The 24822-nt window shown below is 45.3% G+C and overlaps 2 protein-coding genes across 8 annotated transcripts in view; both read right to left on the bottom strand.

The window, feature by feature from the left end:
* The window catches only part of LOC110493481 (girdin), a 33772-nt gene extending 31958 nt beyond the window's left edge, over positions 1-1814 (bottom strand). For 2 of the 6 annotated variants that reach the window (XM_036949416.1, XM_021567777.2), the window contains exons 1-2: positions 858-1654; positions 659-750 (exon numbers count right to left, since the gene is read on the bottom strand). In XM_036949416.1, coding sequence (XP_036805311.1) covers positions 659-750; positions 858-920 — 155 coding nt within the window. In that variant the 5' untranslated portion in view covers positions 921-1654. Of the gene's footprint in view, positions 1-658; positions 751-857; positions 1655-1675 lie in introns of those variants that run through there. The other 4 variants (XM_036949417.1, XM_021567776.2, XM_036949414.1 and 1 more) reach the window with 3 other exon arrangements.
* A 225-nt stretch (positions 1815-2039) lies between these two features.
* LOC110493482 (inactive phospholipase D5) lies at positions 2040-24061 on the bottom strand. Of its 2 annotated transcripts, none has more exons than XM_036949421.1 (10): positions 23573-24061; positions 10453-10589; positions 10000-10183; positions 8040-8148; positions 7057-7184; positions 6158-6355; positions 4789-4940; positions 4414-4579; positions 4033-4123; positions 2040-3858 (listed from the first exon to the last, which is right to left on the bottom strand). In XM_036949421.1, exons 1-10 carry the CDS (start codon positions 23714-23716, stop codon positions 3629-3631), a joined length of 1539 nt encoding a protein of 512 aa, XP_036805316.1. In that variant the 5' UTR covers positions 23717-24061; the 3' UTR covers positions 2040-3628. The 2 variants fall into 2 exon arrangements, with proteins under 2 accessions (XP_036805316.1, XP_036805317.1); XM_036949422.1 differs by lacking the exon at positions 23573-24061 and adding an exon at positions 13625-14002.
* Between the last annotated feature and the right edge of the window lie 761 nt (positions 24062-24822).

The following is a 24822-nucleotide window of genomic DNA, read 5'->3' as shown; positions in this document are numbered from 1 at the left end:
AATGTCAGGCAGAATGGCCCTGACCGACCCGGCACAATTTAGAGCTCTAAAAATAGCGTTCCCAAAATGCAGTGAAATTCTGAGAGGACTGGAGTACAAACAGGTTAAGTGTTATATCACTTTGTACATTCATTTAGTTTTGCATGAAGTTGGCAGCAGAACTCACTCTAATTATAGCACGCCCAAATGGAGTCAAAATGGAGTCAAAATGGAGTCAAAACAGCCTGGTCCCAGATCTGTTTGTGCTCTTCTTAACTCCACTGATGTCATTGTCACACCAAACATGACCACTACTGACAAGGAGTTAGCATGATACTAGAGAGACTGGCACTCAGTTTATTGTCAAAATACAACCAAGTTAAATAGCCTATTATTATGTAACTTCTCTCCTTATTAGCATGGATGATCACAGCAACATTGTGAGCAACACTGTAGCTTGCGGTCAGATGAGCAGAAGCGGGTGATAAGCCAATCATTGACGTGGGCTACTGGGTCAAAATGTGTCAAATTCCAGCTACACTAACTGTTTTATCTGGACAGTGCTGCTCATTAGCTTGGATTAGGCTACACCAGGCCGGCATAGAGCCAACTTCCTTATTGGCTGCAGTGCATAGGGCAAAATGTGCAACTAAACAAAACAAAAACAGACTAAACTTACATTTGAATCATGATCTTGTTCAAAACGACCCCATCCAGTAACTCGGAATAATCCAATGGCATGTTCCCATAGTTTTGCCCAAATGTCTTCACCTAAACAAAACAAAAAATAAAAACATCATCATTTGCTTATTAATAGGAAAATCAACGCCACGGACATTTATCATAGCTACATTTTTAACATGCAGAAGGGTACTTACCCAAATGACAAGCGGGCTGAGCATAAATTGCTCCAGATGGGGAAGAAAAACCTCGCTTTCCATCTTGATCGATGTCCTTGATGATTGATCGATACTTTATCAGCAAAGCATATTGGATTTGATGATGACTTCTGTTAGACGTCAAAAGAGAGATCGTTTGCTTGATAAACACAGAACACTCTTTTTTCAAACATTCGCCCTATCCCTAGAGGTGAATGAAACGTAGGACACAGCCACTGTCATTGTGGAAAATCCTGCTGCATTTCTTGTGGTCGGCAGGGATCCTGTCGCTTTCGTAAAACTATTTGAGAATTCAAGTAGCTCCCTGCTGCAGCCGCAGTGAGACTGCATAATAGTTCCGTACGCACTTGTGTCGCTAGTACACAAACTAACATGCTACATCATTTGTTTTGAAAAGATGTCGATATGTAGCCGTGGACACGCATTGTTCAAAAAAATTCCATTGGCATTTCCCCCGCAAATGTATTCTGTCACCTACATCCTTTGGAAGGTCCATTCCCTGCTGCTGCAAAGGCATCTGCAGGCAGTCAGGTGGCACATACCTAACGTTACCTCCCTCTTTCTCTCCACTCCTCACTCTCTTTCCCGTACAAAAACATATGCACGCGCGTATCAGTATCCACCAGCTACAATTTGACGTTCTGTTGCGGACACTCAACCTACGAGTGACGCAGTGCCGGGTAAATAGCTACACTAAATTCTAAAAAAGTTACAATGATTTCTCACTCTGAATACATTGTATCTTTGCACCGGTCGGTGTCTTTGTCAGGACAAAACGAGACTGATAACACACTAACCTCAGTCAAACCATCGCACATCCCCGATGCCACCAACCACATCAAATCATCCCGAGTTGGTGCTAATCCGCAGGAGCAAAAAGTGCTAATAGAGCTGTCTAAAACATCTTTGACCTTAATCTGTTGCCATGACAACGGCACCCACCCACCCACCACACCCCACCCACCCACCACACCCCACCCTCTCCATCCCCTCCTCTCCTCATCGCTGGGAGGGGGCAAGTCCTTTTTCATCACAAAGCGACCATAAGCAACACAGGGATAATGCTAAAGCCAAGCAACACTTCACTGGAAGAAGCAGGAATGGAAAGCGAGTTTCCCATTCCATATCACCACCATAGGCTACATAAAGGCTATTCCCTTATAACAAAATACAATTTGGACAGAAAACGAGCAAAACATGGTATAATACAAGTTGAGGAGATACATAAACTGCAATCCAAATCCAAACAAAAAAACTATCAAACGATAGGCCCCATTACATGTTTATAACAATTTACAACACGAGTAAGCCTAGGCTGTAATTTCAACATGATTAGTCTATAATAAAACTTACTAAAAAGGTTGATATAAACTTTGCGGTGAACATACAACTAACTGAACATGAAAAAGTAATCCTCATCTCTCATTGAATCCATTTACACAGTGTCAACCCAGAGCCATTTGATATCTAATATAATACTATAGCACCATCATGTGTTCAAAATAAGTACTACCACACGCCTGATGTTGCTTCATGTGGTGCCCGGCACGAACGCAAGGCACGTGCACTGGCCCCCCGACCTCCAGGGGACCGCTAATCAAATTATTATTACACAACTTGGAGGTCGGGGTGCCCCCATATAGCGTATAACAGCAAAATCTGTAGAATTGCAGGAAATTATCTTTAAAACAGCTAAATTCTCTCTCAGCCTCATGGCAAAATGTGTAAATAGTAGACAATTTGCTTTAAAACTGCAACATTTTCTCATAGCCTCATGACAAAATGTGTAGAATAGCATTATAAAACGTAGATTTTAGGCATGAAGTTAACTGTCCCCCCCCCCCCCCCATAAAAATACAGCCCTGATGGGAAAAGTAAGCCCCATGGTTAATTTTCCTACACTTTTCCCCTTTACTAGGCCGAAGTGGTGGCCATTATATCCTTTGTTTTCTGCTATTTCCAGTTGGAATTGTTTCAGAACAGTGGAAATAAGGACGAGGTATCGTTTTTATTACAGTCAAGTATAAAATAAGTTCACATTATATTATGGATCAACAAGGCGAAACTGTATCATAAATGTATCATAAATATAATGTACATTCCATGTATTTTAATGAATCATTCCTACTTACATAGGCCTACTGGCTTCTGTATAATGATAATCTTCTGCTTTAGGTTAAATTATCCTCTTGTCCTTGAGCGTGTGTGTGTACTGAGAAGGGGGAGGGTCATTTTGGCAGTTCCCCCAAAAGGCATGCCATGCAATTGCACACAGGTAACATCCTACCAGTTATATTGTAATTTGTTTATATGACAATAAGTCTAGAAAGAGAGGTCGTCTCCATGTAAGCATGTGAAATATAATTAAGGCAAAGCATTTTATGTTTACTATGATTTTTTTAGTGGTTATATAGATTATTAGAAAAGGTTAAAATACTGAGGTATTCTTGTCAAACTGAATGCATAATCAGACAATACAAAATGCATATATACTTCAGTGTGTGTAAATGTAGAGGTCCTGAAAGAAATGACACCATTAGAATAGTCGTTTATGTTCGACCTCCATGCCGCTCATGCGTATAATCGTGCATATAACGGTCCACATAACCAGATTTGTGCATCTTGCGTCCGTTTAGTTCCTAGTGAATACACCCTTGTTTCATGACAAGTTAAAGGGAAAGTTGTGCTGATAGTTTATTAATAGGGGTCGTTAGACTCATTCCAGGTCTCTTTGCCCTCCTTGTTATCCGTCAGACTCTTGACCTCTGGTTGTTGTGGAGGTTCCTGTATTTGCTACCCTCTGGAGTCCTGTTACTGGCCTGTAGGGTTTTAGCGTAGCGCGAATGCCAGTCTCTCTCGAATACAGCCTTCACCTGTTCCAGGATTGTGGCGCCCCTCTCCTTGAGAGTTTGTGTTGGTTTGATGACGAGTCCGGTCCCAGCGTTATAGACAAACTCACTCCCCACCCAGTCATGATTACCTGAGGAAATATCATACAGATATCATACCGTTGTGCCCTGAGCAAGGTACTGCATTCCAAACTAGCTCTAGGGAGTGCTGAATTGTGTGTGTGTGGGGGGGGGGGGGGGGGTATTGTATAATTGTATAATCAATGATACAGTAGATTCCCAGTGACTGGATCTGGATCACTGACCTATGTACACAGCACTGTCGGTCACCATGTACTTATTGTGGTTGACTCCTGGTTGACTATTAGCCATCTGCTCCCTCCTGCTAAAGAACTTCTGCAGGAACAGAAGATTAAAGTCATAAAACCAAATCGATATCCACCGCAATAGAGGCAATGCTAGTGCACTGTACGGCTTCAAGTTGCTTTAACACTCAATGAGCCATCATGCATCTGAATTCCTGAGCCACTTTATTCTGAAAGGAATATTACAGTCCAAGATCAATGTTCTTAGACCTCAAAAGTAGTGATTGTGCAAAACCAGCTACAGTACATGGTATTTTGGAGTGTAATATACAGTACATCTCTTTAATAGGCATTTCACAGTCTTTCTTTTCCTTCACTCACCACTTCTAGGGAGCAGTTGGCCAGCTCCATGCACAGTGACTTGAGGGACATAATGAAGTTGAAGGTGAGCGGGTGGGTCTGCTTCCAGAAACTGATGAGCATGCGAACTTTGACCCCTCGCAGGACCACAGACTCACGTATCATCTCATCGATAGGAGACCAGTATCTGTGTTGATGGAAGGGTCACAAAGTCACAGGAAATGAGATGCACAGCAGAGGACCACAGGGTCTTAGAAGAACACTTTGAGCCACAATCCTTCATGTGTGTTTCAGCCAATGGCATCCCTGCCATACGTGTTATGTCATTGGTCCGACTATAATGAGCACATTGTGAAAAGATGAATAGGCTCATTATCGGATATTGGGAAGCATCACCTTGAAACTAAAGACCCTCCAGACCTTCTGGTGAGTAGGGGAAGGTAGTCTGTGACAGAGATGTAGATGAACAACTTGGCCTCCTGCATCACATGCTGTATGACATCTATGTCCTTGGCCCGATCCTTTGGACAGAAGAGGTCAGGAGAGGTCTGAGGAGGGAAGGAAGGAACCAAGAAAGGAATCATGATTAAGATGAGAACACACATTCAAATGATTCAATTTGACTTGTTTCGATTGCAGGTTATATTGAAGACTGTCAACTGTTTCAATAAGTAGAGCTTCAGCGTTTCATAGCTTCACTTTATTACTGCCTTCTATGTGACAGCCTTTTAGCCTGTATTTCACACTTTCAAAACAAAGGTTATTTTCCAATTTCCCATTTCCTACATTTTAAGCAGTCTCAATACTTAATATAGTCTGAGAGATCTGGGGGGGAGTCGCGGGCGAAACGAGGAGGGACAAAACCCCAACATGCGTCATTGTCAGAAGTGAGCTGAGGGGAGCGGAGGCAGAGGAGGAGGGCAAGGTTTTGCCAACAGCAGCATCACAGTAGGACGCCATACCATCATTACTTCCTGTTACGATGATGAATGTGTTCTCTGTAGCTGATCAACACATCATCCCTAGGGGGATGGAGAGATTCATTACTGTCAAATTAGACGCTGGCGCGTCGAAAGGAGACGTTTCATTTGTTTCTCTGCGTAACATTTACATGATTAATCACCCGGATGGGTGTCGGTTTAATAATTGATAAAGCAATCTGTTATGGGTGTCATAATGTTTTGTAAAGCTTTTGTCCATCCAGTTCAGGACATTCTAGGATACAAGAACATTTTGTAAATATCAGCTGCATGGTCAAGTAATAAGATCTCTAGAAAACTGCTTAGGGGTAGGGTAGGTTAGGGTTAGGGTTAGTTAGGTTTAGGGTTAGTTAGGGTTATGGTTAGTTAGGGTTATTTAAGGTTAGTTAGGGTTAGAGTTAGTTAGGGTTGGTTAGGGTTAGGGTAAATTAGGATTAGTTAGGGTTAGGGTTAGGGTAAATTAGGATTGGTTAGGGTTGGTTAGGGTTAGTTAGGGCTAGGGTTAGGGTAAGTTATGGTAAGTTAGGGTTAGGGTTAGGGTTAGTTATGGTTATTCTACTCCATTTCAACAAGAGTGTAGAAACATAACTCCAAAACTCCTATAGCAAGACAATGTTATAGTTTGTAGACCAGTGGTGGCTGGTGTCACTATACATCGGAGGACAGGCTCATTGTAATGCCTGGGATGGAAGAAATGGAACGCAGCCCGTCCTCCGATTCCTCCCTCCACCAGCCTCCGCTGATCTGCTCTATGTAATAAATAGTACATAACAACAAATCCTCACCGACACATAAGCGGTAACCTCTGTATCATTGAGGTACAGCGTTACGGGGCTGTCCTTGCCGTAGAGGGCCGTGACTCTCTTAGACCAGATAGAAGGGACGTAGTCTCTGTTCTGGAGCTGCCAGTAAAAGGAGAAGACCCTATGGAGGTCTATAGCCAGACAGCTGCAGTTATAAACCAGCACCCCCAACTCCTTCCTCTGTGGAGAGATGCAGGGAAGAGACGGAGGGAGAGGAGGAGGCAATGTGGTTGACAGTCTGGTTATTAAAGGGAGAATGAGTGTGTTGACTGGGCGGCTGAGAGACTCCTCAAACAGACTAGTTATATGCACTATAAGTGAATACTTGTCTGATGAAAACATTGTTTGTTTCAGTGTATTGTGTTTGTGGACTATATGCCTGTTCATTTCAGCTGACAAAGACTGCTGACAGCTCATTATTGCATGCACAGGACCTTGAGACATTTCTGTTCTCTGCCGACATTTCTGCTAGAGTGTGTATGTAGATTTCTGTTGTCTTGCACTGTGTGTGTGTTTGGTTGTGTGTGTGCGGTTGTATGTGTGTGTGTGTGTGTGTGTGTTTTGACTCCTCATTGGCCAATATGTTAATTACATTCAATGGGAGTTCTACCACCAGCTGGCATTAGGGCATGAAAGTGCCAGGTAATCACTTCTCTAATCACTAATGGACTAGATCAGGGTTTGCCAAACCCGGTCCTGGGACCCACCCTGGGTGCACGTTTTGGTATTTGCCCTAACACCACACAGCTGATTCAAATAATCAAAGGTTGATGATGAGTTGGTTATTTGAATCAGCTGTGCAGTGCTAGGGCAAAAACCTAAACATGCACCCAGGGGGGACCCAGGACCGAGTTTGGGAAACCCTAGTCTAGAACTGGTACCTTGGACAGTGATCGCCAGTCCATGCTGGCACTGCCAATGAACACATGCTTCCGATCAACAACCCAGAAATTGGAGTGCAGTCCGCCTCTGGTCAGAGCTGACATATTCACAAAGCGAACCTCGGCACCTGCAGGGGGAAAATGAAGTCAGGGAAGAAGAATACTGAAGGGAGCAGTAAAGTGCCTTGCTGAAGGGCACAACCTCCAGACAAACATTTAGGCTTCTAAAGCCCTGTCTCTATTGGCCCCTTAAATCACGGCCACATTCGAGAAGAAAGGCCAATGTGGCCTGTGGCTGACAGAAAGACGTACAGGCAGCCTTGAAGCCCAATTTGACAAGGAAGCAGTTAAGTTGGATCCATTTGCACATTCATGTTGTTTGACCTTGTGGACTCAAGTTTGCCGGAGAGCTCAGGGAGTGAGAGTGGAGCTCATACAGTGATGGATGTTATAGAAAACGTTGTACAAACTGGGTGGTTCGAACCCTAAATGCTGATTGGCTGACAGCGGTAGTATATCAGACAGTATACCACGGGTATGACAAAATGTTATATAAAGTGCTGTATCTGCTTTCCTTTAGATAAATATGAGACACTGTAGCCTACAGATGCAGGGTCTAAATTTGAGTAAGTTTGCTACAGCGGGAAAATAATCCTGCAGCAAGAGGAAATTTGAATTATTATTTGGATTATAATTAATGGAAATTTTTGTAGGGGTTGATATATTTTTTGTTAGGGCAAATCAAGTCTGCATTTTCAAAGTAGAAATGATCAACTTTAGAAGCCTTTTAAAAACTCCAATTCACTACAAGTTTGCATTTCTTCCGTGCAGGAAAATTCCCAAAGACAAAATAGTGATTCAATTAAGATCTTACATCTTACATATGCATAATTGGGCACACGCAGTACTATAGGCCATCAATGAATAATACATTGCTGTTTTTTGTATATTATGTGGAGTGATATGAATGAAGTGTCACTTACCATGCTCTGTTAGTTTCTGCAGTTCAGCAGAGTCTGTGAGACTGCTGGCAATCTTCAATTTAACCTCCCGAGTCTTGAGGTTGAGCAGTCTCTGGAACAGAAGCTGGCCCTGAGACATAAAAGGATATGTACAGTATGACTGTTATTATTCCCTCTGCTCGGTGAATGTCCTTATCCAAAGACTGTTGCAGGTTTTGTGTGGCTTAGTATCAATTTCTGCTGCTGGGCGCACTGCTGATTATAATGGAATAGCACTTTGCCAAAGTAGAACATTTGTTTTCTGTACACTGCTCAAAAAAATAAAGGGAACACTTAAACAACACAATGTAACTCCAAGTCAATCACACTTCTGTGAAATCAAACGGTCCACTTAGGAAGCAACACTGATTGATAATAAATTTCACATGCTGTTGTGCAAATGGAATAGACAACAGGTGGAAATTATAGGCAATTAGCAAGACACCCCCAATAAAGGAGTAGTTCTGCAGGTGGTGACTACAGACCACTTCTCAGTTCCTATGCTTCCTGGCTGATGTTTTGGTCACTTTTGAATGCTGGCGGTGCTTTCACTCTAATGGTCGCATGAGACGGAGTCTACAACCCACACAAGTGGCTCAGGTAGTGCAGCTCATCCAGGATGACACATCAATGCGAGCTGTGGCAAGAAGGTTTGCTGTGTCTGTCAGCGTAGTGTCCAGAGCATGGAGGCGCTACCAGGAGACAGGCCAGTACATCAGGAGATGTGGAGGCGGCTGTAGGAGGGCAACAACTCAGCAGCAGAAGCGCTACCTCCGCCTTTGTGCAAGGAGGAGCAGGAGGAGCACTGCCAGAGCCCTGCAAAATGACCTCCAGCAGGCCACAAATGTGCATGTGTCTGCTCAAACGGTCAGAAACAGACTCCATGAGGGTGGTATGAGGGACCGACATCCACAGGTGGGGGTTGTGCTTACAGCCCAACACCGTGCAGGACGTTTGGCATTTGCCAGAGAACACCAACTGGCGCCCTGTGCTCTTCACAGATGAAAGCATGTTCACAATGAGCACATGTGACAGACGTGACAGAGTCTGGAGACGCCGTGGAGAACGTTCTGCTGCCTGCAACATCCTCCAGCATGACCGGTTTGGTGGTGGGTCAGTCATGGTGTGGGGTGGCATTTCTTTGGGGGGCCGCACAGCACTCCATGTGCTCGCCAGAGGTAGCCTGACTGCCATTAGGGACCGAGATGAGATCCTCAGACCCCTTGTGAGACCATATGCTGGTGCGATTGGCCCTGGGTTCCTCCTAATGCAAGACAATGCTAGACCTCATGTGGCTGGAGTGTGTCAGCAGTTCCTGCAAGAGAAAGGAATTGATGCTATGGACTGGCCGCCCGTTCCCCAGACCTGAATCCAATTGAGCACATCTGGGACATCATGTCTCGCTCCATCCACCAACGCCACATTGCACCACAGACTTTCCAGGAATTGGCGGATGCTTTAGTCCAGGTCTGGGAGGATATCCCTCAGGAGTCCATCCGCCACCTCATCAGGAGCATGCCCAGGCGTTGCAGGGAGGTCATACAGGCACGTGGAGGCCACACACACTACTAAGCCTCATTTTGACTTGTTTTAAGGACATTACATCAAAGTTGGATCAGCCTGTAGTTTAAAGTGGAAAACCAGCCTGGTTTTCCACTTTAATTTTGAGTGTGACTCCAAATCCAGACCTCCATGGGTTGATAAATTTGATTTCCATTGATCATTTTTGTGTGATTTTGTTGTCAGCACATTCAACTATGTAAAGAAAAAAGTATTTAATAAGAATATTTCATTCATTCAGATCTAGGATGTGTTATTTTACTGTTCCCTTTATTTTTTTGAGCAGTGTAGTTTTATAGTTTGCGATATATGATGATGAAGAAGAAGAAGTAGAATAAGATGAAGATGAAGAAGTAGAAGTGGCATTCATGTAACATGATACCTCTGTGTCAGAGTTGGGCCATGTCTCTTGGTCCCATGAGTTGAGGTTCCAGACGGGAGATACCACCTCCACTGAGTGCTTGGCCTGGTCCAACAGGCTGTTGAGGCCTGTGGAGAGGGGAACGTGGGTTGTACCATCTACGGAAAGGTGGAGGTCCTCCGGAATGTTCTCCACAAGGACAATGCTGATGAGAAAGCATACAGTTTTAATCATCATTTCAGATCTCTGAAATCGATGATGCAGACATCTATGGTCTATGTTTACGATAGCATCTTTGGGCCTTGGAAGATTTTGACTCCTGTCAATATGACAATGTTGTAGGCTATATCTATAGCTGTACTTGTTACAGATCGGTAGCCCTGCAGGCGGTTTAGGACCTTTGTAATGACTTTCATTTAGCTAGCGCAAGTATTTGGTTCTGGGTTCCTTGATTATAGTTCCTGTACCTCTTACCGACAGTGTCTGTTACAGTTCTCTTCTGTGATTCCGTCCTCGTCCTCCCCCCAGACGTCTACAGCGGAGAAGGTGAGAGCCACCAGCACAGCGAAGCAGCACAGCAGAGCAAATATGGCTATGCATTTCTGCTGAGACTGGAAGAAAGGGAGGAACACACGTCATGATCGTGTTCATTAGACACCAAACGGAAGAAAATAGAATGAAATATGGATAACTAAAGTGGACTTCTGTCGGGACTGAAAGACAGAGAGACAAACACAACACATCAAATCAGGATTGTGTTCATTAGGCAGCAAACAGACTGAAACATGGATGGACAGCCTGGACTTGTCTAATGAGAAAGGGTAATTTTTGTTTTCTGTTGCAAAATACTTAGATATGGTGTGCCCTAATGAATACGACCCTGGAGGTATCCAATAGGTAGCACAAATACTTGTTTTCCATTGTAAAATGATTTAAAACGTATGCCCTAAAAAACATGATCCACATCAACCCAGTAATCAGCAAAACTGATTTGATGAACTATTGACAAGTCCATTAGGTCTCAGGTGTTACACAACAAGAAAATGATCCTTCAGTAGATTTGAATATCAATCATCAATACAATTGATCAGCAGTCAAGATTTAACGAATCGACAACCCAAATAGAACGTCATTGGACTGTGTAGTCAGACATCAGATGTGACAGAGGAAGGTATGGTCCATATTTAAAGCAGGCATTGAGAGTGTGTGGCCGGACAGTGGAAGTAATCAATTCTCATTGGAGGCTGTGAAGCACATTTTCTCGGCTGCAATCCTCGCTCCAGGCATGCCAAATGAATGGGCTGAGAATGGACGATGCTAGTTTACGGTCTAATGGTAATATATTGAATATTGATGGTGGATGTCCTATTCTAGAGATCCTGCCATCCTCCCACACACGATACAGTATATGCTGTATATGCAAACGAGCTAGGAAACGGCTTAGAAGAGTCAAAACGAACAGTACCACACAAAGGCACAAACAGAATGAACGGAACTAAATAAGGAGCTGATGAGACCAGGTGAGAAATTAACACAGGTGAAATCAATTAACAAAAATTAAAGACAGGGCTACGTTCAAGAACACAACAAAACAGAACACGAGGTTGACTAAGAAAATAAATACAGAACCTTACACTTCCAAACCAAACTGAAGGCAAATTTGGTTCACAGTAAAACTACGTTTAAAGAAAAGAAAGAAGGAAAACACTGTTCTATTGAAGTAAAAGAACAGGGGCTTAGGTATGTAGGGCTTTTCAACAGCTGCCCTACGCCCGCCTGAATTGTTCAGGCGCATCAGAGCTGAAAGGATTTTGTTCAACCTTAAACCGGCTACTTTGCTGTATTGAGAACCTGTACCTCTTTTTGGGGTCTTTTTGTTGTCTGTTTACAATCCTTACTTAGTTCAATGTATGTATTGTAACACTATGTGTAGTAGATGTCAATTACATGTTTAATAGTATAAATGTTTTATAGCAACTTCGGTTTCAGACGTGGGGGGGACATCATTATTGTATATTTTTTTGTATATATATTTTTACCAAGTCAGATAAACACTCTAAACAGCCTACACGATCACTCGGAGGCATGCTCATGGTCCTAAAACACGCCGTTACCTCGTTTTGTATCACATTCCAATGATAAAACTGGGAGGGCAAAAATGCAAATTCAGAATGTTGGGGGGGACATGCCCCAGTGAAGGTTGCACCCCTGAGTGTAAGTATCTATTTTATACAACAGTATTGTGTCTTGAAGACACATCCCCTTGAGGGAAAGTAAAAATAACATTTTTCTTCTTCCTTCTCCTACGGGTTTGATGTATGTAGCTTTAATTGAGGGCAGATCTCTCAGATCTCTCAGAATACAGATCTCTCTTCTGAGAGGTATCCTCAAGAAGTCCCTATTTTATTTCTTCATTTAAAAGTGCGGGCCGTCAGTTTTGTTTCGCTTAGATCGACACTCCTGCAATCTCATTCTCTCGGTTGTTTGGCCCTTTGGCACGACTGTTGACGGCGCCTGTATCAGTGTTGCACTGTGTGTGGCTGTCACCATCACATTATCTATTCTCTTTCTCTCTTTTTTTCTCCCATTTTGTATTTGAATCAACATCCTCCCTTGGCCCCTGCCAGCTTGTTTACTGTCTATGGGTGAGGGAGCTTTGCCCTGAACCCTTCTTCCACAACTGTAGTTTTTTAAAGATTCTATGTAGTCAAGAATTTGCCACCAGTACAACCAATAACACTTCTGACAGCTAGATTTAGTATTTTCATCACCACCCCTCTCTGGCCCCTTGTCAGCTTGTTTAGTGCCTTTGGGTGAAGGAGCAGTGCAAATTTCCCCCTTTTTCCAGCAGCCTTTTAAGCAGTCAGAAATTTACCATCGTTCACAACCTATGAAACTTTTGCCAGTGAAGCAAAACAAAGACTTATCGAAGTCAGAAAAAACAATACAACTTTTGACAGCTAGTGAAACAAAAACTGTCACTCCTCAGCTATAACATGTTGAGAATGGCCAGTCCACATAGAAAAATATTGTCAAGTCAATTTCAAACCTGGGCCATCATCTACTCTCCGCCCTGTCTGTCTCCGGCGCTCATGCGGAAAGAAGGAGAAACAGCCCGGATACACTTTGCACTCGTCTGTCGCGCCAAGGGAACGAGGGAGCCGCTCCTCCCTTCAATTAATTTAGCCGAGTCAAAGACCTCGCCACGTTTCGCTGGTGTTAATACCCATAGGGAAATTCATCCGCAATAAATACAAGCCAGACCTGTCTGACCTTTCACAGAAACTATCCCGGCATAAACCCAGAATTACATTTTCTGGTATCATTTTTAATTCCACAGCATCATGTTATTTAATTATATAATTTATAAAACACTATTCTCTGTGACCAATTGTATCTGTATGCAACGAATTACAAGTAAAGCCTACTCTTCTGGATATTATAATCAACCAATCAAATCTCATTATGATCAAGCATTCAAATCGCAGCGAGAAAAGTTACGCAACTGAAATGAGCCAGTATGTTCTGTAAGGACATTAACACCCAATTCTGTATAATATAATGAATAATAATATACACAAATCATTCTAAAGAATAAAAAAGGAAGGTGATGAAGGAATACATCATTGATAAATCTCAAACTCACCTTCATAGGCTCCTGTGGCTGTGTAGTTGGTTCTGCCATGAGTGCTTTAAACTTCACACACCTGGTCAACTAACGGTTAATCATATTAGACATTCTCCAGTCTCAGTGACCTCGTAAACCACGACCCTGTCCTCGTAAACCATAACCATGACCCTGTCCTCACAGTGTCCCCTTGTCCTAATAATGCTGTTGCTCTGGTCCCAGCGGTGTGTGTGATGCGTGGTGTAGTCCGAGGTCTGTCCCGGTAAGCCCTGACATGGTCTCTCCACTTCCTCTCTGGCTCTTCCTTTGTGTGCTCTTCTACTCTGTCCACAGTGATAGTGTGAAAGTGTGTGTGTTTGGATATGTGTGTTTGGGTGTGTGTGTGTGCTCTCTCTACTACCCTCCACACTGACAGAGGCAGAGGGAGAGATAGAGTAGGAACAGGACTGTGCCCACCCCTTCAGTCCAAACATCCAATGTGAAAGCTCTCTCCAAGCTGAGCCCCCTCCCTCCCTCCCTCCCTCCCTCCCTCCCCTATTCTTCCTTCCAACCAGCTCCTCTCCCTTCCTTTCTTCCTTCTTACCTGCCCTGTGAAGCAAAACTCAACCGGCACAAAGCAAATGGACCTTGCTAGGGACGAGAATGAAATCGCCAAACATACCCACTGGGTACATACCCACATACCCACTGTTCAGAAACTAAAGAAACATACCCACTGGGTATAGGGCAGAAACTAAAGAAACATACCCACTGGGTATAGGGCAGAAACTAAAGAAACATACCCACTGGGTATAGGGCAGAAACTAAAGTAGCTGCAGAACTAACAGAATGTTTATGGTATTGATTCAACTGCACTTCCATCCACCCAACATAATCATGTGATGGATATAGGTAAACAGTGTACACAAATACATTATTCATACAGTGTACTAAGAACACGCGCACACACACACACGCACGCAGGCACGCACGCACACACACACACACACACACACACACACACACACACACACACACACACACACACACACACACACACACACAGCATATCAAATGATGTCATTATAGTATGTTTGTTTTCTACGCCTTACATTTCAAGTTTCCTGCGTCATAATAATTGAAATTCAATCACTGCGCTTAAGGCCATCAACATCCATAACATCTCTCCACCAGCCCAGTCCCCTTTCTGCTCTAGTCTACAGTCTACAGAGGAAGATAAAACACTCTTGCACTCTGCAGTGCACAAAAGCGCATTCAAGACACCTGAGGAAGTGAGGAAGAATCAAGCATGCATGTTAAACCACTTCCATCTTTCTCTTTCCCTCTAATGTCTCTTTTTTTATTCACAGGGAAACTTGGCATGGTTTAACTCTAGCGAAGACTGAAGAGCATATGCTACCTACTGCAGGAGGTTACTGCTGAATCTAACTCAGCATAGGGGGTTGTAGCTCATAGTGGGAGAGAGAGAGAGAGAGAAAGAGAGAGAGAGAGAAAGAGGGAGATAGAGAGAGCTAGAGAGAGAGAGAGAGAGCTGGTGGGGAGTGAAAAAGTTTAGTTAAAGTCAATTTACCTCAAACAACCTTGGGAGTCTGAGGAATACTTCTTTCACATCCATCTCCCCATCTTGACCCATCTATCTCTGCTAAGCGTCTGAGATCACATCCATAAAGTGGAGAAACTTGTCAGACTGACACTCTATACCAGCCACTTCAGGGATGTTCATATACACTAACCCAGCCTCCAGTATAAACAGCTGCATCCTCAAAAGTCTCAGTTAAAGGAAGGTACAAGAGGAGGCCTGGAATCCAGGCTACATCCTCAATGACATAGAATATGAGAGCATGCTGGAGGGATAATGTGATGAGGAACCCCACTGGGCTCTATGACAGAGAGAGGTGCCCTCTGGGTGTCACCCTCTGACTGGAGGAGAGCGAGAGAGAGAGAGAGAGAGAGAGAGAGAGAGGGAGAGGGAGAGGGAGAGGGGAGATGCAGCGAGAGAGAGCAGGACGGTGTAGGCAGGAAGGGTCGAGTTGTGTCCCGAGAGGAAGAATGTTGCCAAAGGTGGGTGCACACGCTGGAACACACACACGTCTCTAGATATAGTGGAACACACACACGTCTCTAGATATAGTGGAACACACACACGTCTCTAGATATAGCAGAACACACACACGTCTCTAGACATAGTCGATGCCCAGAAACCCCCACCATAGTATCATTGGCGGGAGGTCACACTTTAACATGTCTGTGTGTTTTCTCAAACCATACTTAGGTCAGTGGGTTTCTCAACGTTATTTTTTATTTGATCAAAAAACACTCAGGTCATATAGTCAGGAAAACTCCTGTTGTAACCCTGGAGACAACCCCTCCACTGAGCTATCACATTCAAATCAAATGAAATGTTATTGTTCACATGCACCGAATCCAACAGGTGTAGACTTTGTGGTAAAATGCTAATTTACGAGCCCATTCCCTACAGTGCAGAGTTAAAAAGCAAGACAAATATTTGCTAAATAAGAAAGGAAATCGTAGCCCAATAAAAACAATAACGAGGCTATATACAAGGAGTACTGGTACCGAGTCAATGTACAGTGGTATGAGGTAGTGGAGGTGATTGAGGTAGCATCAGAGTACCATCAGCGTGTGTGAAGTGTGTGTATGTGTGAGTGTGTGTTTTGTGTGTGTGTGTGTGTGTGTGTGTGTGTGTGTGTGTGTGTGTGTGTGTGTGTGTGTGTGTGTGTGTGTGTGTGTGTGTGTGTGTGTGTGTGTGTGTGTGTGTGTGTGTGTGTGTGTGAGTGAGTGTGTGGGTAGAGTCTAGTGTGTGGGTAGAGTCTAGTGTGTGTGCATAGAGCCTGTCAAGGGAGTCAGTGCAAAACAGTTAAGGTAAATACATAGTAAAGGGGATCAATGTAAATAGTCCGGGTAGCCAGTTGATTAGCTGTTCAGCAGTCTTATGGCTTGAGGGTTGAAGCTGTTCAGATATCTTTTGGTCACAGACTTGGCGCTTGGTTACTCGTTGTGGTGCAGTAGCCGAGAGAACAGTCAATGACTTGGGTGGCTGCAGTCTTTGACAATTTTTAGGACCTTCCTCTGACACCGCCTGGTATAGAGGTCCTGGGTGGTAGGGAGTTCGGCCCCAGTGAAGTACTGGGCCGTGCGCACTACCCTCTGTCGGATACGGTGCAGTTGCTCTACCAAGAGGTGATGCAGCCAGTCAAGATCCTCTCAGTGGTGCAGCTGTAGAACATTTTGAGAATATGAGGGCCCATGCCAAACCTTTTCAATCCAATTCCAGCGCTGATTCATTGCACTGGCTCAGAGCAGCCTGTTCAGACTGTAATTCTCCAACAGGGACGTCTGTAACGGTTTTCTTTATGAGAAGGAGAGTCGGACCAAAATGCGGCATGTCTATTGCAATCCATGTTTAATGAATTAACACACTAAACACAAACACTACCAAAACAATAAACTTAACAAAACCCGAAACAGCCTATACTTGTGTATCCTAACACAGAACAATGACATCAGGACACTAAGGACAATCACCCACAAACACACAGTGAACCCCAGGCTACCTAAATATGGTTCCCAATCAGAGACAATGATGAACACCTGCCTCTGACTGAGAACCATATCAGGCTGAACATAGAAATAGACAAACAAGACATGAAACATAGAATGCCCACTCAGATCACACCCTGACCAATCAAAACATAGAAAATACAAAGTAAACTATGGTCAGGGCGTGACAGTACCCCCCCCCCAAGGTGCGGACTCCGGCCGCAAAACCTGAACCTATAGGGGAGGGTCTGGGTGGGCATCTGTCCGCGGTGGCGGCTCTGGCGCTGGACGTGGACCCCACTCCATGACAGTTTTAATCCCCCTCCTAAACGTCCCTAAATAGGTTACCCACCACAATGATAACATGGGACAGAGGGACAGCTCGGGACAGAGGTAACTCGGGACAGATGGGTAGCTCAGCCCTGAGAGGAAGCTCAGCACTGAGAAGAAGCTCAGCACTGAGAAGAAGCTCAGGCAGGTGGTTAGATCCGGCAGATCCTGGCTGGCTGGCGGTTCTGGAAGATCCTGGCTGACTGGCGGATCTGGGAGAATCTGGACGACTGGCAGATCTGGGAGAATCTGGACGACTGGCAGATCTGGGAGAATCTGGACGACTGGCAGATCTGGGAGAATCTGGACGACTGGCAGATCTGAGAGAGTCTGGACGACTGGCAGATCTGGAAGAGTCTGGACGACTGGCAGATCTGGAAGAGTCTGGACGACTGGCAGATCTGGAAGAGTCTGATCGACTGGCAGATCTGGAAAAGTCTGGTCGACTGGCAGATCTGGAAGAGTCTGGTCGACTGGCAGATCTGGAAGAGTCTGGTCGACTGGCAGATCTGGAAGAGTCTGGTCGACTGGCAGATCTGGAAGAGTCTGGTCGACTGGCAGATCTGGAAGAGTCTGGTCGACTGGCAGATCTGGAAGAGTCTGGTCGACTGGCAGATCTGGAAGAGTCTGGTCGACTGGCAGATCTGGAAGAGTCTGGTCGACTGGCAGATCTGGAAGAGTCTGGACGACGGGCAGATCTGGAAGAGTCTGGTCGACTGGCAGATCTGGAAGAGTCTGGACGACTGGCAGATCTGGAAGAGTCTGGACGACTGGCAGATCTTGAAGAGACTGGTCGACACAGACTGGCTGCTCTGGCTGCTCCATGCTGACTGACAGCTCTGGCTGCTCCATGCTGGCAGACTGCTCTGGCTGCTCCATGATGACTGGTAGCTCTGGCTGCTCCATGCTGACTGGCTGCTCCATGCTGACTGGCAGCTCTGGCTGCTCCATGCTGACTGGCTGCTCTGGCTGCTCCATGCTGACTGGCTGCTCCATGCTGACTGGCTGCTCCATGCTGACTGGCGGCCCTGGCTGCTCCATGCTGACTGGCGGCCCTGGCTGCTCCATGCTGACTGGCGGCCCTGGCTGCTCCATGCTAACTGGCAGCTCTGGCGGCTCCTTGCAGACTGGCAGCTCTGGCGGCTCCTTGCAGACTGGCAGCTCCATGCAGACTGGCAGCTCTATGCAGACTGGCAGCTCCTTGCAGACTGGCAGCTCCTTGCTAACTGGCAGCTCTAAGCTAACTGGCAGCTCTATGCTAACTGGCAGCTCTATGCTAACTGGCAGCTCTATGCTAACTGGCAGCTCTATGCTAACTGGCAGCTCTATGCTAACTGGCAGTTCTGAACAGGCGGGAGACTCCGGCAGCGCTGTAGAGAAGGCAGGCTCTAACAGCGCTAAACAGGCAGGAGACTCCGACAGCGCTGAAGAGAAGGGAGGCTCTGGCAGCGCTGGACAGGCGAGGCGCACTGTAGGCCTGATGCGTGGTGCTGGCACTGGTGGTACTGGGCCGAGGACACGCACAGGAAGCCTGGTGCGGGGAGCTGCTACCGGAGGGCTGGGGTGTGGAGGTGGTACTGGAAAAACCGGACCGTGCAGGCGCACTGGAGCTCTTGAGCACCGAGCCTGCCCAACCTTACCTGGTTGAATGCTCACGGTCGCCCTGCCAGTGCGGCGAGGTGGAATAGCCCGCACTGGACTATGCAGGCGAACCGGAGAAACCGAGCGCAAGGCTGGTGCCATGTAAACCGGCCCAAGGAGACGCACTGGGGACCAGCTGCGTAGAGCCGGCTTCATGGCATTAGGCTCGACGCTCAATCTAGCCCGGCAGACACGCGGAGCTGGAATATACCGCACCGGGCTATGCACCCGCACTGGAGACACCGTGCGCACCACTGCATAACACGGTGTCTGTCCGGTCTCTCTAGCCCCCCGGTAAGCACAGGGAGTCTGCCCAGGTCTCCTACCTGGCATAGCCATACTCCCTGTTAGCCCCCCCCCAAGAAATTTTTGGGGCTGCTTCTCAGGCTTCCATCCGCTACGTCGTGCTGCCTCCTCATATCTGCGCCTCTCAGCTTTCGCCGCCTCCAGTTCCTCCTTGGGGCGGCGATATTCTCCAGGCTGAGCCCAGGGTCCTTTACCGTCCAGTTCTTCCTCCCATGTCCATTTCTCCAGGTGGTGCAGCCTCTCCCACTGCAGCTGCTCCTGCTGCTTCTTCTCCTGCTGCACCTTTGGGCGGCTACACTCCCCTGGTTTAGCCCAGGGTCCTCTCCCGTCGAGGATTTCCTCCCATGTCCAGAAGTCCTTATTGCGCGTCTCCTCGCGCTGCTCCTGCCTGTTGACACGCTGCTTGGTCCGTTGGTGGTGGGTGATTCTGTAACGGTTTTCTTTATGAGAAGGAGAGTCGGACCAAAATGCGGCATGTCTATTGCAATCCATGTTTAATGAATTAACACACTAAACACAAACACTACCAAAACAATAAACTTAACAAAACCCGAAACAGCCTATACTTGTGTATCCTAACACAGAACAATGACATCAGGACACTAAGGACAATCACCCACAAACACACAGTGAACCCCAGGCTACCTAAATATGGTTCCCAATCAGAGACAATGATGAACACCTGCCTCTGACTGAGAACCATATCAGGCTGAACATAGAAATAGACAAACAAGACATGAAACATAGAATGCCCACTCAGATCACACCCTGACCAATCAAAACATAGAAAATACAAAGTAAACTATGGTCAGGGCGTGACAACGTCATTATCTTCTATGCGCTGTCTTTGGCCCAGCTCACCCACACTAGAGACTGATTAAGACTACCTCAGCTGTACAAGATGCTACTATTGCAGAGGTCTCATACTGTACACAGTGGAGCTCCACTCAACCACAGAGAGACATGTATGTTGTGCTACAGTGGTTACAGCCTGTGGGAGTGTGACTTCTCTGTGGAATGGGGAGATACAGATGTAGGATCTTAATTTGAGCCAGTTTGCTACAGCAGGAAAATAACCCCTTATGTTTGGCATTTCACTTTTTTTTTTTGCTTAAAAGAGAGAAGTTAAACAAAGTTTGGAGCTCGATCGACACAATTTAAAGCAGGCATTGCGTGTGTGTGAGGTGGACAGTGAAAGTAATTAATTATCATTGGAGGCTGCGAAGCACATTTCCTCGGCTGCAATCCTCCGGTGGCTAGCTCCAGGCATGCCAAATGAATGACCTGAGAATGGACGATGCTAGCTTACAGTCTAATGAGTATATATTGAATATTGATGGTGGATGTCCTATTCTAGAGATCCTGCCGTCCTCCCACACACGATACAGTATATGCTGTAGTGGAACACTTGAGATGAAGTATTTCAAATACTTGACCTGTGTCTGATTGAGCTTGCCTAGCTAAATGGAACTTATACAATAGTCCTAAAAATCCTCAGCCACAAAAGAGTGATCAAATGAAGATCCTACGTCTGTAGGGGTCTTGTACTATATGGTCAGTTTAGAATGAGGATGGAGATCACAAGTCATTGACAGGGAACTTAATTTCCTACATCTCTATTCTGCCCCTCATGTGTCATCAGAATGTTAGAATATATTCTCTTTACTCATTTGTACAGGCGCCGTCGTGAAGGTGATCCAGGTACTCGTGATAGAGATGACACAGGTACACAGCTTTTCACCTTCACACATAATACCATGACTCATTCACACTTTCCAAAACAGGAACAGGAACAGGAAATAGGTGTTTGTGTGTCCGCATGTCAGCATGGTTTCATGGTGAGGGTCAATGTCTGTGATGTGCTGAGTGGGCCGTCGGGCACTAATGCCATGGGAGACTGGCGCCGTGCCCACGAGAGAGAGAGAGAGAGAAAGAGAGAGAGAGAGAGAGAGAAAGAGAGAGAGTGAGAGAGTGTGAGAGTGAGAGAGCAGACAGTGGAGCTGGAGTGAGCTGACGTTGAAGAATGACCAACGTTTTAATACGGGCAGGAAGTTAAAGTGGGTTGAAAATATAGATGAATTACAGATGCACACTCTTTTGTTGTTGAGAATTTTCCCGGGCAGCAAAAAAGGCTAACTTGTAATGTATTCAAGGTTTAAAAAGGCTTCTAAAGTTTGTAATTTACACTTAAAAATGTCAGACTTCCCCTAAAGAAAAATGTATCAATCCCTCCAAAACATTTACATGAATTACAATCCACATAATAATTCACATTTCCTGTTGCTGGAGGATTATTTTCCTGCTGTAGCAAACTAGCTCAAATGTAGATCCTACGTCTGTAGAAGTTGCCGGTCCACAAAGTCTCTGTCTATAGCTGGAGACTCTATCTTACTCTGTAGCTGCTCGGCTTTCCCAATAATCAATTTATTGTAATGCAGCACTGCGTGATCCATACACCAGCCCAGTGGATTCGTGTGTGGGGTTGAGTTGGGTCTGGGCTGTATAAAAGAACAGTAGAGTGTGTAGTGTAACAGACAGACCTCGGGGCTTCTGAGGACAGACTGTACATAACAGTACTAGAGTAGCATGTCTCCCTGTTCCGACATGACATTTCAGGGCAGGTCTCAACTCACCAGAACTGGGTTCAAATACTATTTGAAATCATTTCAAATACTTGACTTGTGTCTGACTGAGCATGCCTAGCTTAAATTGAACTAATACAATAGTCCTAAAAATGTAAACCCTTCCCATCTGGCACTGCAGGCAGGCTCAAGCAAACACTGAAACTATATTTAAAAAAAAAAAATCATTATTTGAACCCAGGTCAAGTACATAACAGTTACTATTGTGGCACATCTGTCACTTCCCTTCAGCCATGAGATGTCAAGGCAGGTGTCTGCTGTACTCAGTATACTTAAAGCAGGCAGATCTCCCAGTCCCGTTCCACCCCCAACCATTAAATATTTACACTCAATTTCAGCTAAAAACCTCACTGCCTCCGAGAGGGCACGCTTAGAGGGAGAGGAAGTCTCTAGCCTACGCCAGAGGAGTTTAGCCTAAGTCTGTGTAACCCTAATGCAAGGTAAAAACACATGACTCCCTTAACTTAAACTCTAATGTAGAAAATAGAAACCGAAGCAGAAACCCAACACTTAAGTTAGTTTGAGTTTTGGCAGCGGGCATTTCAAATGAAAAGAGAGAAGAAGTTAAACAAAGTTTGGATCTCGATCGGCACTATTTAAAGCGAGAGTGTGTGGCTGGACAGTGAAAGTAATCAATTCTCATTGGAGGCGGCGAAGCACATTTCCTCGGCTGCAATCCTCCGGTGGCTAGCTCCAGGCATTCCAAATGAATGGGCTGAGAATGGACGATGCTAGCTTACTCTCCGTTATACCATTTCATATTCTAATCCCTTCCCGTTCGGGTCATTTCCCCTCTCAAGTAGTTCTTAATGCTTTTCTATAGACCCATCAAACTCACCAACAACTTCATTGAATCTTATTTATTTCCTTTTTTACAGTAGCTTCCTCCTCATCCTCAAATCATTTTCGTATCGGTCACATACACATGGTTAGCAGATGTTAAGGCGAGTGTAGCGAAATGGTAATATATTGAATATTGATGGTGGATGTCCTATTCTAGAGATCCTGCCATCCTCCAACACACGATACAGTATATGCTGCAGTGGAACACTTGAGTTTAGGTTGGAGAGGCTGTTATAACGCTCCATTGTATGGCATTTGAAAATAAAGTATTATAATTTCATATAGTGTCACATTTTGACTTGAGGACAGCTGAACTAGGCCCCATCTCTTTGATCGTCACGGCACTTGGCAAACTGGTTCCTGCATGAATATTTCAATCAGCTTATATTCATCTGAATGTATTCCCTGTGGATATCCTGTCCCAAATCAATTACATTTCATCCAAGTTGAGTGGATTGAATCCTTGGGTTAGACAAGAGATCGAAGTCAACTGTCCCTCAAATCATTCTCAGCCAGTAGCCCAGCCAAACCTGTCTTCAGCCTCTATCCCCTACTAACACTACTGTACATTCCTCTGGAATCTCCCCAACAACTTCCGACAGTGTGTATAAGGTGTGTTTAAGTGTGCGTTCAGGGTACTCACATGTTCCAGCTTCTCTTTGCTGCGGAGCCAGATGGTTGCAGAATAGTCCTGCTGCTGGATAGCACTGTTGGCATAGATGTCTGAGAGGTGGGGTGCGTGGAGGGGTTCTCCTCTACCCCTCATCCCATGGCCTCCTGATGCCATGATGCACACGCACGCACACACACACACACACACACACACACACACACACACACACACACACACACACACACACACACACACACACACACACTCACAATCACTTAAAAGCTCGTCTTCTTCTCTTCTGGCCTCTTTCCTCCTCTAGACTCTGTCACTGTCAATCTATAGCTAGTCAATGAGTGAGCCAAGCCCTTCTGAACCACCGTGGATCTGGAAGTGGGTGACTGTCTATAGCTCTTCAAACCCACCGAGGTTCTCTTCTCTCACTGGCTGTCTAAATGTCTGGCGTGCATATGGGCAGTGGGTGGGCTGGTTCCTCGTGGGAGGTGGGGCTCAACAGGGAGTGCTGCAGCAGAATGAGGTGGGAGAGTGCCAGACCCACTTAAAGGCACTGAGTGAGGGTGAGCGTGTGCGTGTGCGTGTGCGTGTGTGTGTGTGTGTGTGTGTGTGTGTGTGTGTGTGTGTGTGTGTGTGTGTGTGTGTGTGTGTGTGTGTGTGTGCGCACTACATTGAAATTAAAACAGAGGATCTTACAGCAGTGAGGAAATGTATTTATCAGATGATAAATATAGTATGTTTATCTCTGTTAGTCCAGTGGTGTCTGTATTACACTGCACCAGAGTGGGACACTAGTGGGTTAGCTAATAAAGTATTGATTTGACACTGCCTCGACTACATATAGACTGCTGTGATATTGCCTCTGCCTCCAACGGCATTTCATCGGTATATACAGTACGCCTTTTAGGTCATTATATAGTTTCTCAGTGCCGATATGGCCATATACTGCAAGTCTTGAATGAATGCAGGTTGTGTAAATACTGAAGCTAAGAGAAAGGAAAGTGTTCAGTGGCCCTTGAACGATTTATGTCACGGCTAGAGAACCTTTCCACCACCAGAATGGATTTTGCACTGATTGTTCTAGTTCCATTACCTAAATTATGCAGCCATCATTGCATCACTACTGCACAGCTAACCTGATTCTTAATCGGTGAATTCTCCTATGGCAGTAGTTCCTATATAGCCTGTCAAAATGTACTTACTCACAAGCCTCCATCTCTCCACTCCAGGATGGAAATTGCAATATTTATGCCCTTTACTTTTCCTCC

The sequence above is a fragment of the Oncorhynchus mykiss genome, chromosome 17 (assembly GCF_013265735.2).
Source record: "Oncorhynchus mykiss isolate Arlee chromosome 17, USDA_OmykA_1.1, whole genome shotgun sequence".
In the NCBI taxonomy this organism is placed as follows: domain Eukaryota; kingdom Metazoa; phylum Chordata; class Actinopteri; order Salmoniformes; family Salmonidae; genus Oncorhynchus; species Oncorhynchus mykiss.
Note: the sequence above shows the minus strand (reverse complement) of the source record. Positions and strands in the feature narration are given on the sequence as shown.